Source organism: Hemiscyllium ocellatum, chromosome 4, assembly GCF_020745735.1.
Source record: "Hemiscyllium ocellatum isolate sHemOce1 chromosome 4, sHemOce1.pat.X.cur, whole genome shotgun sequence".
Classification (NCBI taxonomy): domain Eukaryota; kingdom Metazoa; phylum Chordata; class Chondrichthyes; order Orectolobiformes; family Hemiscylliidae; genus Hemiscyllium; species Hemiscyllium ocellatum.
Window position 1 is genome coordinate 51,387,873 of NC_083404.1, and position 19,367 is coordinate 51,407,239.

At 39.2% G+C, this 19,367-nt stretch overlaps 1 protein-coding gene across 1 annotated transcript in view; it reads right to left on the bottom strand.

The window, feature by feature from the left end:
- Positions 1 to 19,367, bottom strand: part of LOC132815199 (collagen alpha-1(IX) chain-like) — a 62,825-nt gene that overhangs the window by 34,562 nt on the left and 8,896 nt on the right. The window contains exons 5-15 of the mRNA XM_060824014.1: positions 18,373 to 18,459; positions 18,206 to 18,259; positions 16,367 to 16,420; positions 15,311 to 15,364; positions 15,156 to 15,209; positions 12,263 to 12,316; positions 12,047 to 12,100; positions 10,469 to 10,522; positions 2,805 to 2,849; positions 2,657 to 2,710; positions 2,321 to 2,374 (exon numbers count right to left, since the gene is read on the bottom strand). Coding sequence (XP_060679997.1) covers positions 2,321 to 2,374; positions 2,657 to 2,710; positions 2,805 to 2,849; positions 10,469 to 10,522; positions 12,047 to 12,100; positions 12,263 to 12,316; positions 15,156 to 15,209; positions 15,311 to 15,364; positions 16,367 to 16,420; positions 18,206 to 18,259; positions 18,373 to 18,459 — 618 coding nt within the window. The remainder of the gene's footprint in view (positions 1 to 2,320; positions 2,375 to 2,656; positions 2,711 to 2,804; positions 2,850 to 10,468; positions 10,523 to 12,046; positions 12,101 to 12,262; positions 12,317 to 15,155; positions 15,210 to 15,310; positions 15,365 to 16,366; positions 16,421 to 18,205; positions 18,260 to 18,372; positions 18,460 to 19,367) is intronic.

The following is a 19,367-nucleotide window of genomic DNA, read 5'->3' on the forward strand; positions in this document are numbered from 1 at the left end:
TAAAATATCTACTGAGCCAGATTTAATTCTGGGATCTGACTTAGCCAATAGGAATGTCAGCTGGGATCATAACGGAGCTAACCAAGGACGATGGGTCCATCTCTTGAAAATTTTCCTACCTATTGGAACGTACCTATTCTGTGTATTCTGATTTGCCTTAAACATCTTCTTAAATTCCTGCTACTATATCGCTATTGAAATATCATTTAACTTAGTCTACCAATTCATTCTGACCAGCTTTGCTTTCATGCTCTCATAATTGCTCTTATGTAAGTTTAACAAATCTGTCTTGCACCCACTCATCTGTCTCTCAAACTGAATATAAAATTCAATTATAATTGTGGTTGAGGCACATAGAATTATGGAATTACACATAAAACACAACAAGGAGGCCATTCTGCCAATTGAGTCCATGCTGTATTTTCTGTAGAGTAATTAATTCAGTCCCATTCCCTCTGCTATGTAAAATGTATGTCTGAAGGGTCAGTTTAGTTTCTATATTCAAGTTAGGCCTGAACTTACAAATTTCTGAGTTGGAAGCCTGAGGCCTACCACCTGAAACAAGCAGGCGCTGAATTGATGGTCCTTTCACAAATCATCATTCATATATCATATGTCAAACCAATTTATACCAACATTGATTGTGAAGTAATCCAGCTCCCAAACTATATATTTTTAATCATTCACAAAGCATGGAATGGCAAAACCAACATTTATGGCTAGTCCTTAATTATCCTTGAGCACTGCTGCCTCACAGCGCCAGGGACCTGGGTTCAATTCCCGACTCAGGCGACTGACTGTGTGGAGTTTGCACGTTCTCCCCGTGTCTGCGTGGGTTTCCTCCGGGTGCTCCAGTTTCCTCCCACAGTCCAAAGATGTGCGGGTCAGATGTATTGGCCATGCTAAATTGCCCATAGTGTTAGGTAAGGGGTAAATGTAGGGGTATGGGTGGATTGCGCTTCGGCGGGTCGGTGTGGACTTGTTGGGCCGAAGGGCCTGTTTCCACACTGTAAGTAATCTAATCTAATCTAAGGTGATGACTTTCTTGAATACAACTGAGCCAGTTCAGAAGGCAGTTAGATGTCAGCCACAATTTTTTTGGAATAAAACAAAGAACTGCAGATGCTGGAAATCTTAAAATCAAATTGCTGGAGAAACTCAGTAAGTCTGACAGCACAGGCAGGCATGATGGCTCAGTGCTGAGCACTGCTGCCTCACAGACTAGGGACTCGGGTTAAATTCCACTCTGAGGTGACTGTGTGGAGTTTGGACACTCTCCCCATGCCTGTGTGGTTTCTTCCATGTGCTCTGATTTTATCACACAGTCAAAAGATGTGCAGTTTAATAAGATTGGCCATGCTCAATTGCACTGTAGCATCCAGGGTTGTGCAACTTGGGAATTATCCATGGAACATGCATGGTTACAGGAATAGAATAGGGGCGTATGGCTGGATGGCATGCTGTTTGGAGGGTTGGTGTGAACTCAATGGGTCGAATGTCTTGCTGTAAGGATTCTATGATTGTGTGTTGGTGAGAAAGCAGAGTTAGAATCTTAGATCCTTTGATCCTTCTTCAGAAGTCAGAGATGCTGCCAGATCTTTCACATTTTTGTGGAATCTAGAATCACATATAGACCAGGTGAGGACAGACAGCAGATTCCTTGCTGAATGGATTGGGACAAAAACCTGGCAGTTTCCTGGTTACTATGACTGACAGTAGCTTTTTAAATTCAACATTTATTTAATTAATTGCATTTAAGTTCCCCAGCTACCCTGATGGTCTTTCTACACACCTGCACCAGATCATTCATCCAAGCTGCTAGCTTACTATTCTAGTCATACATATGCTGCCAAATCTCACACTAACATTTGTATTGGATAGGGTTTAGATCAGAGTGTGCTGGAAAAGCACAGCAGGTCAGGCAGCATCTGAGGAGCAGCAAAATCGACACCTCGGGCAAAAACTCTTAATCAGGAATCTGCAGTCCTCACTTTTGCCTACCTGTATTGGATAGAATACCTAACATGTGAAAAGGCCAAATGGCCCAACTCGTCTACGCCAGGGTTTATGATTTTTATGTCTCTTCTTGGTTTTCCCAAGGGAAAGCATGCAACAGTCAATAACTTGAGACGGGCTGTAAACATGATTTTTAATTTTTTTTCAACTAAGTAGGTATTAGTGAGATAATATACATTTAGGTCCCCTTACATTGAGCAGAGTTGGGAATAGATGCAGTTTAGAAAATTCAATAAGTAAAAGACTATAAAGTTTTGGTTGTTTTAGAAAAATATTTTAAATTGCAAAAAAGCAAAACACTTACTGGAAAACCACGTGGGCCTTGTGGTCCTCTTGGACCAGGATCCCCTCTATCTCCCTAAATAAAACAACAATGAAAAATGGTCTTCTGTTAATGATCCTGTGAAAAACAGTTAACTGTCACCATGATCCAAATATTATATGTTTTTAAAATATTTAACATGTACTGAATTGGATGTGCAAAAGTACCTTTGGTCCTATTTGTCCTGTTTCACCTAATATTCCTGGTATTCCCAGAGGACCCTGAAACCAATTAACAGGATATTTGGAGTGCTTTTTTTTTGGATATATATTTTTTGCAAAGCCCATTTTAAAAGTATTGAAGTCAACTTCATCTTACATGACCACCTGGTATACCATCACTACCAGGTCTTCCTGCCATTCCAATATCACCCTGAAAGCAAACATACAAAAGTATTAGCTTTATAAATATATATTCATGACACAGAAGCATTACACACTAAGCACTAAAAATTTACAGCATTTACCTTTCTGCCAGGAGTACCAACATGTCCTATTGATCCTGGGTATCCCTAGGAAATAGAGTAGAAAATAAAACATAAGAACCTCTTCTGGAATAGCGTGTGAAGTTCTTGTTGCCCTGTTATAGGAAGGATGTTATTAAACTGGAGAGGGTTCAGAAAAGATTTACTAGGATGTTGCCAGGAATGGAGGGTTTGAATTATAAAAATAGACTGGAAAGACTGGGATCTTTTTACTGGAGTGTAGGAGGTTAAGAGATGACCCTATTTGGGTTTATAAAATCCTGAGGGACATAGATAAGGTAAATAGCAAGAGTTGTTTCTTTAGGATGGGGGAGTTCAAAATTAGGAGGCATATTTTTAAGATAAGAGGAGAAAGATTTAAAAAGTTCGAGGGGCAATGTTTTTACTCAGAGCGTGGTTCGTGTGTAGAATGAACTGCAAGAGAAAGTGATGGATGCAGGTATAGTTACATTTAAAAGACATTTGAATTAGTTCATGTATAGGAAGGGTTTGAAGAAATACAAGACAAGCACAATAGGTGGGACTAGTTGACCTGGAAACATAACCAACATGGATCTATATGGACTTCTGTAAGGCGATCGATAAGGTTCCCCATGGGAGACTGATTAGCAAGGTTAGATCTCATGGAATACAGGGAGAACAAGCCATGTGGATACAGAACTGGCTCAAAGGTAGAAGGTGAAGGGTTGTTTTTCAAACTGGAGGCCTGTGACCAGTGGAGTGCCACAAGGTGAGGTACTGGGTCCTCTACTTTTTGTCATTTATATAAATGATTTGAATGTGGACATAGGAGGCATTGTTAGTAAGTCTGCAGATGACACCAAAATTGGAGGTGTAGTGGATAGTGAAGAGGGTTACCTCAGATTACAACAGGATCTGGAGCAGAAGGGCCAATGGGCTGAGAAGTGGCAGATGGAGTTTAATTCAGATAAATGCGAGGTGCTGCATTTTCGGAAAGCAAATCTTAGCAGGACTTATATACTTAATGGTGAGGTCCTAGGGAGCGTTGCTGAACAAAGAGACTTTGGAGTGCAGATTCACAACTCCTTGAAAGTGGAGTCGCAGGTCAATAGGATAGTGAAGAAGGTGTTTAGTATGCTTTCCTTTATTGGTCAGAGTATTGAGTACAGGAGTTGTGAGGTCATGTTCTGGCTGTACAGGACATTGGTTAGGCCACTGTTGGAATATTGCATGCAATTCTGGTCTCCTTCCTATCGGAAAGATGTTGTGAAACTTGAAAGGGTTCAGAAAAGATTTACAAGGATGTTGCCAGGGTTAGAAGATTTGAGCTATAGGGAGAGGCTGAACAGGTTGTGGCTGTTTTCCCTGGAGCGTCGGAGGCTGAGGAGTGACCTTACAGGGATTTACAAAATTATGAGAGGCATGGGTAGGATAGATAGGCAAAGTCTTTTCCTTGGGGTCTGGGAGTCCAGAACTAGAGGGCATAGGTTTAGGGTGAGAGGGGAAAGATATAAAAGAGACCTAAGGGGCAACTTTTACACACAGAGGGTGTGGTGGAGGAAGTGGTGGAGGCTGGTACAATTGCAACATTTAAGAGGCATTTGGATGGGAAATGAATGGGAAGGGTTTGGAGGGATATGGGCCAGGTGCTGGCAGGTGGGACTAGATTGGGTTGGGATATCTGGTCGGCATGGACGGGTTGGACCGAAGGGTGTGTTTCCATACTGTACATCTCTATGACACTATGACTGCTTGGACCAAAGGATCTGTTTCTATGCTGTATGACTTTACGATTTTAAAAGGTTATGTTCTTAATGTCCTTAAATTTAATAAGAAGTCACTTTCTGTTCACACACTACGCATATATCCAACACTTACTATTATGCATGTATCATATAACATTGGATAGGGAGATATATGTTATTTGTAGAGGAAACAGAAATCCCTCAAAGGGCTTGTATTCTGCATACATAGATGTTAGTAACATTAACAGGGATTTGTCTCACCACCAAACCTACAATTTAATTATCAGGTTCCATTGGTTTTGTGAATGAATAGTATAAACTGTTTTAATTTTGTTGTCTGATTTTAACTGAATAAGTTCAACACCATACTTACTGCAACTGACAATACTGTATTTGGGATTATAGTTGAGGAGCAGTGGGATGTTACTAAGAAGTCAGTATTGCCTATGTAGGGCCAGAACTGTTGACAATTTACCAAAATACTCTAAAATAACATGCCTTGAGCACAGTTTCAATGTAAGTTATGTGTGATTTGCATATTTTTAGTATTATTTATTTTGGAATTTGGGCTTTAACTAGTGAAGTGTGAGTTTTGATCTTAATGTGTAGAAGAGATTAATTATTAATCTATAAGTATTTATTTTATTTCAGCCAATATGAGAGTGTGACAATGGGGATTTGTTTGCTTTGAGAGCGCTTTACCATTCGATAGAGTAAACATTGAAAAGCATTCGGAAGAAACAGTAATGTCAACCCTATTGAAGTGATCTCTGATTATTCAGTTCTGATGGTGTTCGGATAGATGGGGTTGTATTTTTCCATGCGTCTATATTTCATGTATTTTTAAAAATGAATAATTTAGTTTATTCCATTTTATTTTTATTTCTTTTGCATAATAACTATCTGCTTTATCATTAAAGCTAAATCTGCAGCATTCGAGGCTTGTGTTTCAATGAAAGATTGTTAAATAAAAATAAACAAAATTTATTTTAGATTCTAAATTCACTTACTTAATTACATGCTTTTTCAAAATGTAACCTAAGCCTTATATGGCACATGTATGTTGCTAGCTCTCTAGTCTTAAGGCATGTTTAAAGTGCATACTTTACTTTAAGCAAAATGGAATGTTCTGGAGTGAGTGTGTGGGAGGGGGAGAAAAAGAGAGAGAAAAAAAACACGAGCATGAGAGCAAGAGTATATGATGAATTCTGCTTGGTAACAGGACCATCCAATTAAATTGCCATGGAGAAAGCAGCCCAGGCAAGAGTCATAAGAAATCAAATGCTAGTTTTTACACCTCAGCACAAAAAGTGGCAGCTGGTCTTACTGGATATAAGCTCTAAAATCCACAGAAACCTAGGGAGGGAGACTAAAAACATTGCAAGACAAATAAAACAACTGTCATGTGTAACCATTGAGTAGGATGCTGAGGGGATCTGTTTGTTTGTTCAAACAGAAGGGACTTGTGCCTGGTAGTCAGTATATACACTGTGATGAGTAAGTGAAGTAAACTGGAAGGCTTGCCCTCATGTAGCAGATGAAAGGAAGCATTTTGACAATCTGGGAGGGTTGTGGGATTTAATTCGTAGCACCGATTTACTGACAGCATGGTGTAACATACAAATAAGTTTTGCTGAGTTGCTTAGCTAACAGAAAGTATTATTTCTATAGTTTAGTATATCGGTTGCCTTTTAAGTAGTGTTGAGTCAATGTACATTTTAGTTTGCTTGTTACAGTTGAAGTCTTAGCATGGGACAACTTGTATGATTTTTAATTTAAAATGCTAAAAAATTCATATCTCTTTTCATAAGTTAATGGCGTCTGTGGGGATCATAACAAAATATATGTACAATACATTGAAGTGAAAAGTTTAAGTAAAACTAGCCTCCAGTATTAATTCTGATACTATTGTCAAATAATACAGGTAGACAACTCTTTATCCGAAATCCCAAAATCAGAAAAATTCCAAAATCTGAATGTTTCTTCATGAAGTTTTTTTTAAACAAGGTTGTTTGGCGTGTAAACAGTTAACCCAACTCCACACCCACTCGATGCATGTCACTCAGGTGCGACGTGGGGGGAGGCATGGTCCAGCACTGGCAGGTCTCAATTCTGTTTCAGGGTCCATATTACTCATAATGAGTCTGCTGTTCGATAAGATTTTTTAAAATTTCACTGTCAAACTGTCATTTGTTCCGAAATTTGAAAAGTTCCAAATTCCAAAAACCAGCTGGTCCCAAGGGTTTAGGATAAAGGATTGTGTACCTGTACATGCAAGTGAACTATTATCTGTTGTCTCCCATTATGTTTTTAGTAAAATTTAAGTTCTGTTTAGAAGGACTACACAACCTGAGTAAACTATTCATATCATCATGGAATCATGCAGCACAGGTCGTTCCATCCATCATGCATCACTTGCTCTTTGGCAGAGCCATCTAATTCATTCCACACCCCTGCTCTTTCTTCATATCTCTGCAAATGTTCTCGAGTAAACTCTAAGAAGTGGTTTAGCCTAATTTCCTCTTTAATTCATGACTTTTTGTTTTCAAAAGCATGTCATCTTGCCATATAATTCCAAATCCTTTCATTGTATTTGCTTTACTACTCTGCTCATTGAGATACTTAAAACAATCACATGTTAGAGACAGCATGGTGGCTCAGTGGCTAGCAGTGCTGCCTCACACTGCCAGGGACCTGGGTTTGATTCCACCCACGGGCGACTGTCTGTGTGGAGTTTGCATATTCTCATGTCTGTGTGGGGAGCTTTAAATTGCCCAGAGTGTTCAGGGATGTGTAGGCTAGGTGGATTAGCCATGGGAAATGCATGGTTACAGGGATAGAGTGGGACATTGTTTGGAGGGTTGGTATGGACTTGCTGGGGCAAATGGCCTGCTTCCACACTGTAGAGATTCTATGATAACTACTTAATGGATTTTGTCAAAGAAAATAAATTAAAAAGAAAACAAAATTTACAATAATAACAGACTTTTTTTTCCATTGACTGTTTTAATTGGTCAGTTTTAGGAGTGTGTCTTTTAAAGTGAGCTTACTTGGTGGGTACAGAGGTGCACAAGCCCATGGATGGTAGAACCAGAGGCTTTATGTGGATGCCAACCATTAGTGATGGTAGGAGCATAGGTGAAGTTGAACAGGAGAGAGATTGTTGGAGAACAAAACAGCAGAAGGTAAAAGGCCCCCAGTAATAAAGCCACCCTGACAAGAGAGACTGATTCCAACAGGGATGGTAGGGTACTGATGGGAGGCAAGAGGATGGCAAGAATGGGATGAAGATGGCAGGGGAGGTATGGATAAGATTGTGGAATTAGTCACGTGTGGCAAAATATCAGGGATAATTGTTTAATATCAAATTAATTTAATAGCAACAGTTATTTTCTGTGCTATTTGGTTTAAATGAATACATCAGTATTGATTCTATTGATGAAGAGGATTATAACTGTCTATAACTTCCGCTATAATTGTTTCGACACATGTGAACTTCAATGGACTTGCACAACACAAACAGATTTTAAGAGGATCAGTTAAAATGCTGATCAAGAACTTGAATCCTTAAAAGAACGTCATCAGGTTGGTAGCTAGGAAACTTGTTTCTTCGATGTCAGATGCTGAAAGTATAACAGGTAGATTTCAAACAAATTCAGTTACCCTCCATTTAAAGCATGTTTAATAACGCATTTTGCTTTAGCACAATTTTGGTAAATTAGGAAAGTTCCTTCAAATACATTGTCTTCATTTTCCTTTCAGCTCGGTTTTTATTTTGAAAATAAACCACTGCTGCAATTGACACTTCACTCTGCCGCTCCCTACTTGCCTTCCCACATCCTTCCTGCTTAGCCCTTCTTTCTCTCATCCTTCTGGCTTGCCACTTCCCTTCCCCCAATTCTCCCACTTGATGCTTCCCTCTTGTTCCACCCCTCCCTCTCCCAAATCCTTGTTGCTTCTTAACTGCCACTTTCTCCTGAGTTGTCATTGTAATTAGATTACTTACAGTGTGGAAACAGGCCCTTCGGGCCAACAAGTCCACACCGACCCGCCGAAGCGCAACCCACCCACACCCCTACATTTACCCCTTACCTAACACTACGGGCAATTTAGCATGGCCAATTCACCTGACCCGCACATCTTTGGACTGTGGGAGGAAACCGGAGCACCCGGAGGAAACCCACGCAGACACGGGGAGAACGTGCAAACTCCACACAGTCAGTCGCCTGAGTCGGGAATTGAACCCAGGTCTCAGGCGCTGTGAGGCAGCAGTGCTAACCACTGTGCCACCGTGCCGCCTACTAGTGACTGAGAGCTCAGGATGGGAATATTGAGAGGGATGGAGCAAGAGAGAGAAGGTGAGGGGTAGCAATAAGATGCAAGTGAGAGGGTCAGGCTAGCCAGTGGATCAGACAAAACAGTCATTGGGAGAGTCAGTGAGCAGGCAATGCCAAGCGGGAAGGTCAACTGAATGAAGTGGAAGATGAGAGATAAGTTGTTAAGAGTTAGTAAGAAGATCTGTTGGCCAGTTAAGTTCACGTTAGCAAGGAGATCAGAATGAAACCATTAGGAACAGAAGCTGGACTTGCTCATTTGACCTCTCGAGCCTGCTCTGCCATCCATCTAAGATCAGGGTTGATCTGATTGTCATCTTAACACCATTTCCTTTCCTGACAGCCTTGAATAAATTCAATGACACAGCTTCCACTGCTCTCTATGGGTACGAATTCAAAAGACTGAAAATCTCAGAAATGAAATTCCTTCTCATCTCCAGAATAAATTACTTTTTAACTATGTGTCCTGAATAGAGATGCACCCAAAAGGAGAAACATCTTCTCAGCATCATTTCAGTAAGTCCCACACTCATTTTTCTAAAACCAATAGGTCCAACCTGCTTAATCTGGAGGCTGGAGCAGAGCGGGACAGAGTTGGACTGGGGCCTGGTGCAGGCAGTCAGACCACGTGCTGAGCTGCTGCTATTTGAAACTCTTTACCAGGCTGTAATGTCAACCCTTTAACTATCTTATTTCTAACTTATTTTTCAGACACCAATTACTGCTATTACTTTTCCTTTTATTCCTCTTTGTATCCAAGATTTGTACCTAAGATGGTGCCTTCAGAGGCAGCCATTGTAAAAGCTTTTCACTGTAGTTCTGCAGTGAATTTCATGTGACAATAAAGGATATTCCATTCTAACCATTCCATATAAGTCAACCCTGTAGTCTCAGGAATGAGTGAACTCTGCTGGCCTGCTACAAAGCAAGTGTATCCTTCCTAAAGTAAGGAGACTTAACTATATGCAATATCTGGGTGTGGTCTCATAGTGCCTGTATATCTGTACAATGACTTCTCTATTTTTATATCCCACCCCCTTTGCAATAAAGCCCAATAATGCATTTGCCTTCCATTTACTTGCTGCACCAGCATATTGTATGGTTTATGGAAAAATCTAAACATCAAGAGAATAACCCACCCCATATTTTCTTAAAGGAAAGTTCTTTTCATTTCATATTGTTTTGTATAGCGCATTCTCTTACTAGAACACATGATGAGTACTGAATGAGTTGTAGCTAAGGGTGTTTATTCCTTGAATAATTATTGAGCCCCACAAATGAAAAACTGCTCTTTCAACTCAGAAATAAACTGATCCTAATAAGCTATTCTATGACTATAAACAGCTTCAAGGTCAAACTCTTAATGAAATTTGTAATTCTATGCTGTTTTTACACATGAACAGTTTTAAGTGACTTTTTCCAGAGTCTTAATTTCTGATTCTAATAAAGGCTTTGGTGAAAGAATCACAATGTTTAAAGCAGTACAACTGCAACAAAGAAACTGATTGACTGCTAATGGTGTGCGGGTCTCTGATAATCCTAAAACAATTCACATACTCGAGTAAGTTTACACGTGAATATAAAGTGTGGAATTGCAAGAGTTTACCAAATCTCCTGGTTCCCCAATATCTCCCGAGAATCCAGGATAACCAAGAAATCCCTGTTACATTCAGAGATACAAAATTATGTTAATAATTCAGAGAAATAGAAAATGAAGTCAAGGACAACAAAAGTTATTTGACACATTGAACGCATTCCTTGTAGCACACAAACTCTCAGTCTGTCCAGCAAAAACTCCCCTAACTCTCATGTTATCCAGTTGTACATCATCTTACCTATCATGGCATCCAGCTACGTAATTCTCATGCTATCCAGCAATAAACTACATTAATTATCATTGTTTCAACTAACATTGTAACATAGCATTTATCATTTCTAACCCCATAACCTCCCCAATTTTCACTATTCCCAGTTATATAGCAACCTAAATTTACCATATCCAATGATGTACTACCTCATTCTCACACTATCCCAACTGTCATGCTATCGAATAACCTGACTGCCCAAGTCAGCGACATTTTGAACATTCCTAATAATATTGCTTCCACCATCTTGTCTAGCAAAAAGTACATTTTGCTTTGTAAGACATTTGCAAAGTCATGTTTTATATATTCATATTTAGAACATAGAAAAGTACAGCACAGAACAGGCCCTTTGGCCCATGATGTTGTGCTGAGGATTAATCCTAACGTAAAATATAATAACCTAACCTACTCACCCCTCAATTCATTGCTGTCCAAGTGCAAGTCCAGCAGTCGCTTTAATGTCCCTAATGACTCTGCTTCCACCACCACCGCTGGCAACACATTCCATGCATTCACAATTCTTTGCATAAAGAACCTTCCTCTGACGTCCCTTCTATACCTTTCTCCTAATATCTTAAAACTATGACCCCTTGTACCAGTCAATCCTGCCCTGGGGAAAAGTCTATGGCTATTGACTCTATCCATTCCTCTCACTATCTTGTATACCTTGATCAGGTCACCTCTCTTCCACATTCTATCCAGAGAGAAAAGTCCGAGCTTAGTCAACCTCTCTTCATAAGGCAAGTCCTACAGTCCAGGCAGCATCCTGGTAAACCTTCTTTGCACCCTCTCCAAAGCCTCTGTATCTTTCCTTCAGTAGGGCGACCAGAACTGGACACAATATTCTAAGTGTGGTCTCACCAGGGACTTATAGAGCTGTAGCAAGACCTCACGGCTCTTAAACTCGATCCCCCTGTTAATGAAAGCCAAAACACTATATATTTTCTTAACAACCCTATCATTTGGGTGGCAACTTTGAGGAACTATGTACTTGAACACCAAGATCCCTCTGTTCCTCCACACTGCCAAGAATCCTATCTTTAATCCTATATGCAATCATTCGAGTTTGACCTTCCAAAATGCATCACTTTGCATTTATTCTATTTGAACTCCATTTGCCATTTCTCAGCACAGCTCTGCATCCTGTCTATGTCACGCTGCAGCCTGCAATAGCACTTGATACTATCAACGGCACCTCAAACCTTTTTGTGATCATCTTCTACTCACCTGGCTTACTTTATTTCTAGATGTAGCTCGTCTATACATTTTATCTTCTGATTCTGTTCAAAAATAAAAGACAAGAATTTCTTGGAAATCACCTTTAATCCCTTGATACCTGGGGGCCCTGGTGGTCCTGAGTTTCCTGGAGCACCCTTTTGCAAACAATAAATACAATTAAATTAGAAATTAATTGCAGTATCTCTCAAATAATGGACAAGCTGCTATTTGATTTGACACAATGGAGTTGTTAACTTGAATTCCTGAATGAAACATCCATTTGTGTGGAACCGATTGTCCTTTGGAACAATACTTACCACTTCGCCAGGGGACCCAGCACTGCCTTCTTCACCAGATTCTCCAGTATCTCCCTTAAAATAAATTTTAAAAATCAGTTCCTGTTTATTATATATTGCTGCTTTCATTTTATTAATACAAATTGATATTAATTAGAATTGATCATAATTGACAATAACGAACATTGAGGCACTTACAATTTCACCCTTGGGTCCTGGTTCTCCTTGTGGTCCTGAATATCCAGCAGCACCCTACAAAGTGCAGTCAGTGAAAACATCATCCCACTATGTGTTACTACTTTCACACAATCAATATATACGTTAGAACACATTTTCACAAAATAAACTTCTCCAGGGATCAACAGAACATCGGAGATAATTTTCAGCTGTTTGCCAAATCATAAAATGCAGAGGTGGGTCAGATCTCCTTATCATAAGTCACAGAGGGAAAGGTCAAGCAGTTTTACAATAAGCATCTCACCTAGAAATTTTACACTCCAGTGCTAAACTCTCAAAATATCGTACAGGATTAAACTATTCAGCTATTGTTGAAAGAAATGAACGAATCTACTCCTAGATAATACAGTAAAAGTAAAATCACTGTATTCCTATCAGACTTCTCTCTCTTTGAGAGTGAGATATGATTGCTGGTAGTTTAACCTGAGGTTCAGTAGGCCTTAGGTGAGGGGAGACATCGAGAAGGACAATTCTTCATGGTCACCTCAGCTAGTGCAGGAATTGAATCTGCACTGTTGACATCACTCTGTATCACAAACCAGCCAGCTGAGCAAACTGCTTTAATGTAGGAGGGAATATAGAAGAAGAATACAGAGGAGATAAAAATGAACTGTGTGGCTGATAATGAGGATGAAAGCTCTGGATGCTGGAAGATATCAATCAACTTGTCAGGTCAGTAAAGAAGTGGCAAATGAACACTGAGAAGTATAGGGAAGTAGAGGAATCTATTGACTGCTGGGGCAGCACGTTGGCTCAGCAGTTAGCACTGATGCCTCACAATGCCGGGCAGCCGGGTTCGATCCCACCCATGGGCAAATGTTTGTGTATTGTCCCCATGTCCCTCTATGTGCCAAAGTCAGGCAGTTTTTTTCAATGCCAAAGTCCAAAGATGTGCAGGTTAGATGGATTGGCCATTGGAAATGCAAGGCCACAGGAATGGAATAGACCCTCTTCAGAAAGCTTGTGTGGACTCGATGGGCCAAATGGCTTGCTTCCACACATTATGGATTCTATGAAATCTGGAAAATAGCAAGACAGGTAGATAAAGTGGTTAAGAAGACGTATGTGATATATTCCTTTATTAACCAAGGTACAGAACATAAAAACAGAAAGGTTAATCTAGAATTGTATATAACACTAACAGAAAATTTGAGAAGTACTCAGGTCAGCCATATTCTGTAGCAAAAGAAAATGTAGTGGTTTAAGTCAATACCTTTCATCAAAATTTGAAAACATAAGAAGCGTTACGTATTAAGCGAGTGAAAGGAGAAGAGTGGGGTGAAAAAACAGAAGGAAATAAACATTTATAAAATGGAAGTCAAGAAAGACCAAATAACACAAGAGTTGGTCACGGTCATTAGTTTTCATTTCAGAACCCCAGCATTTGTTTGCTTAAAGTATCAGTTTTTCCAATGCTAGAGTGCTATGTCCAGTCCAAACAAATCGGAGAGTATTTTGAGATGATTTATAAGTATATTGTCAGGTTTCATGATGAGTAAAAGTTGGAGAGGTTGGGTTATTGTCTTTGGAATGTAGAAGGCTAAGGGGATATCTAATTGAGGTGCACAAACTTATGTGGGGTTTCAGTAGGCCAGATAGGAAGGACCTAAAATTCCCCTAGCACAGAGATCAATAACCAAAGAACATAGATTTCAAGCAATTGCCAGATCAATTAGAGAAGAGTTGAAAAATTGTTCACCCAGAGGGTGGTGTGCATCAAAAATTCACAACTTGAAATGATGGTGATGGAGAAATCATCATTACGTAGTTGGACGTGCACTTGAAAGACTGTAAGCTCCATAGTTACAAAAAGACAGCAGGAATGTGGAACAAGGCAGGACAGGTCATTTGCAGCTGATACAGACACAATGAGCCATATGGCCTTCAATGCTGTAAATGTTTCTGAAGTGAACAAAATAATTGATGAAGTTTTCACCTAAAAGATTGATTAGTCTTTCAAAGAAAATTTATGAAGTACTTGGTGCCTTTTGCTGTTTTAAAGTGATAGATATTAAGCAAGTAGAAGGTGAAGGGTGGGTGGAATAAAGAAAAAAAAGGAAATATCTGTGATAGAGTAGAAGATAGGAAAGATCAATAACAAGAGAGTTGGTGATAGGAGTTCCTGTCACTGGTCAGAATCTCATGCCCTCCCCCATAGTTTGAGCTTTGGGGGCATTTAGCACAGTAGGAGACAGCTGTGATTGCTGGTGGATAAGTACTCCTGAACACAGAGGACCTAGTATTCTGGAAAGTGATTTGTTGGGGGGGGGGGTTCTCTGGTTGGGTGTTGTGAGGAAAGGCGGATGGGGTGTGGGATTGGAAGAAAAGGCAGGGACAGTTCCCAGTGGGCACTTTTTAAATTGTAGAACAATACTAACTACTTTGAATATAGTGAGAACTCATTCTCCAATACTGCATCGAAGGCCAATCAGTTATGCTTGGCCAAAGTTTTGCATACGTTGGCAAGCATAATCTGTGCTGAAAATGTGTTGCTGGAAAAGCGCAGCAGGTCAGGCAGCATCCAAGGAGCAGGAGAATCGACGTTTCGGGCATGAGCCCTTCTTCAGGAAGGGCTTTTCCAGCAACACATTTTCAGCTCTGATCTCCAGCATCTGCAGTCCTCACTTTCTCCAAGCATAATCTGAGGTCTATCTTATGAAAAGTATTTTCTCAGTACCTTTTTCCCTTTCGCACCAAGCACACCTTTCTCTCCAGGGGAACCAGGAATACCCTATAATGCAAAAACAGTTTAACCTTAACAGTTCGCATGATGTAAGGAAAACATTCTTCGATATTTTTATTGTCTTTTTGAATAAAGTGATTCACACATACTATAGCTCCTGAGTAACCTGGATCTCCATGAGAACCCTCTTCACCTTCTTCACCCTGAAAGACATAAAATCTTAGAACCCATTTGTAATATGTAAAAGCCACATCTCAGAACCAGTTTCACCAACAAAGATGATGTTCATCCTTTTAATCTGTAAATACATAAGTTAATCATAAATAACCATGTTACATATATTTTTCTCTGTCACTGTTAAAGTATTCATCATTTATTTATCCAAATCTTCCTGTTTCTCTTTTAATATTTACATTTTATTTGGTTTAATTTTAGAAACAAAAATCTTCACCATTAATATTAACTTATTGTTAAGGAAAACGAAGTAACTGCTCAACCTACTATGCATATTAAGAATTATACCAATAAAATCAAAATTATTGTAAACAATAAGTACATGCATGTATCAGAGTCTGTGCACTGATTAAAATGAATTTTGCATCACTCAAGGTTCCACTAACAATGTCTCTACTCACAATTTGTCTGCAGCATAAATTCAGTATTGAACAATTGATGGCTAACATTTGTCTGAGTATTGATATTGTACATTATGTATCCATCATATCCATTACTACTTTCATTTTTTATTTGTTGAATCTGAGAGACTATTCCAATAAAGTCCAATCCAGTCACAGTTTGGTACCCACACGAATATCTTTACAGCAACAGACAGTGGGACAAGGTTGGTCTTTCAATAACAGAGAAAAACCCATTTCCTCTGAGGTCAAAGGTCTCTGAACCACCACGTCACAGATTTGCGAGATCAACTTACAAACAGTAGTCAAGTCTGGGTTACTCCTGCTTTATGGCTTCAACAGTACAATAGATCGCTTATTCACTGGGCTACAAGCATACCTTCTTCAAAAAATGAACTACGGATGTTAAAAGGACAAGTACTCAACACTCATTAAAAGTACAAATTCATTCAGTTTACCCATCAAAGACAAAGAAAACAAGCTGTTTTTAAAATTTAAAAAAACCAATCTCCGGATAGAAAGTGTAAGTTCATCAGGACATGAAATGTACATATTACACTTAATACTTACCCTTGGTCCTGGATCACCTCGTCTTCCCTGCACCCCTTTAAAACCTCGATAACCCTACAACACATACAAATCATTGAATTTTTACATTTATTGGAAACATGTACAACCACAAACGTTTGTAAGCGGTAGAAAAAAAACTTGGAAGGATTATTCCTGATTATCTTGAGAAATGTCCATAATACAGAGGAGGTGGTGCTAGATGTCTTAAAATGCAAAAGGTGGATAAATTCCTGTGACCTGATCAGGTGTACCCTAGAACTTTGTGAGAAGCTAGAGAAGTGATTGCTGGGCCCCTTGCTGAGATATTTGTGTTATCGATAGCCACAGGTGAGGTGTTGGAAGTCTGGAGGTTGGGTAACATGGTGTCACTATTTAAGAAAGATGGTAAGAAAAAGCCAGGGAACTATGGACCAGTGAGCCTGACATCAATGGTGGGCAAGTTGTTGGAGGGGATTCTGAAAGACAGGATTAACACGTATTTGGAAAGGCAAGGACTGATTAGGGTCAGTCAACATGGCTTTGTGCATGGGAAATCATGTCTCACTAACTTGATCGAACTTTTGAAGAAGTAATGAAGAGGACTGATGACGGCAGAGAGGTGCACATGATCTAAAGAGACTTTAATAAGGCATTCGATAAGGTGGACTGGTTAGCTTTTTGAACAAAATAGAATGTCTCTGCAAATATAAATCTGCAAATGCAAATTCAACACAGAATCACTGAGCAGAAGCTGATAGCCATGATTGGTACCCATGTGGACGGCCGCAACCAAGATCTTGGTTCATGTCACACTATTGTACACTTTCATACATACACGCACACTTTTACACATGATCACACTCACACACACCCTCTCTCATACACATGCTCTCTCTGAGACACACACAGCCCCCCACACTTGCACATACACCCTCACACAGGAATATACTCTGTCACACTCTGTCATGCTTCTCCACATACACATACACATATACACACACACACGTGCAAAAGTCTATGGGGTGAATTTGCATTTGCAGATTTGTATGTGCAGCTACATTCTATTTTGTTCAAAAAGTACACAATCTGTAGGTAATCAGTCCATATGACATTTTATAAATTTCTACTTTGAAAATAGAACCTGTCTGACTCAAGGTTGGGATATAGATAGATTCTAACCTCATACCTTTAATATATTGTCTGAGCTGAGATGTCATTTTTTCTAAAATAAAACCTCAAGTTACTTCAGGATTGTGACTTGAAAGATGTTCTGGGATTTACATATTAATCATTCAAAACCTGCGGCCTATTCTAAATAATTAAAGACTTAACAGTAATCTAGGTTTGTTTAATACATTGCATCAGTTGTATGACAGTCTGATCTTCTATAACAAATTCTGTGTCCTATGATCCTGCCTACCTGATGAAGGAGCAGTGCTCTGAAAACTTATATTTCAAATAAACCTGCTGGACTATAACCTGATTTTGGGTGACTTTTAACTTTGTCCACCCCACTCCAACATCGTCATCTCCACGTTATGTGGGAAATGATAGAACAGTGATTTGTACTATCACATTGTTCCACATCTGAATCTCTAGCTTTGATGATATCTATGCTAATCTAGGAATACAACAGCATAAGGCATATATTTGACACCACAAAACAATACAGATTTAATTCAACCCTTGGTAAGTGAAACAATTTATTACCCCAGTTCATAGGTCACCAAGCTTTTCAAGCAAATGCGTATAGATGACTCATTCAGATAGAACAGTTTTGTTTTTAAGAGAAATACCTAAGTGGTTGTGTAGTCCAAGTACGAAAGCAAGTGTAGGCCTTTCCAAAATGCCCTTACATACCTTTCTACCCTGAGATCCAGGAAATCCAGACCTGCCTTTGTCACCTGGATAACCCTGTAACAGTGATGTTTACATCATTACTTTTAAATACATGCAAACCTCTGATAAAAGAAAGTATAAAGAAATTATTCCCTGGAAATTTTCCAGAGAAGGTGGAAGAATCTTACATTTGGACCAGAGAATCCAAGGAATCCAGGTTTTATAGGTCTGCAGGGACATCCTATTGAGGTGCCATCACTGCTTTGCTTTTCACACTAGAATTAATCAAAATATTAAAACAAATACAATGTAATCACTTTCAGTTTGCAAATATTCACAAACAATTGGACCAGTTCTTTTTGAAACAGAAAACTATAAGATTTAATTGCTGTGATATGGCACAGCAACTTTAAAAATATTATTCAAAAGAGAAATCAGAAAATACTTCATGCAAAATACGGTACAAGTGTGCAAATCTCTTCCACAAAAACACTGGTTTTAGTCCTACATGCCTCCATTTGGCCCATATCCCTCTAAACCTTTCTTATTCAAGTACCTATCCAAATGTCTTTTAAATGATGTAACTGTACCTGCATTTACCAATTCCTCTGGCAATTCATTTCACATAAGAATAAGTCTCTGTGTGAAAATGGTGCCCCTCAGATCCCTCTAAATCTTTCTCCTCTCACCTTAAAAATATGTCCCGCAGTTTTGAATTTTCCCACGTTAGGGAAAAGACCTTTGCTATCCACCTTATACATATCCCTCATGACCTTCTAAACTTATGTAAGGTCACCCCTCAACCTCCTACACTCCAGTGAAATAAGTCCAAGCCTAAGCAACCTGTCCTTATAATTCAAAGCCTCTAGTACCGGCAACATGTTGGTAAATCATTTCTGAACCTCCTCCAATATGGATTCATTGTCTATCCAACTTTCTGACTTCACAATATTCTTTGCAGAATTGTTTGGTTTTCTTTCAATTCGATACTATCGTGAACTTCATAGTTCACTACAGAGGGTGTATTCTTCTCCGAGAGGATTTCTTTCTCACTAGAATGTAATACAGTTGAATGCTATGAAATGTTTCCTGACTGTCTGTCATTGCAACTTGACCAGCCTACTTTAACTTCACTTCCATTTCTATTGGCACATCCTTGTTATAACAAGTTCAATACATTCAT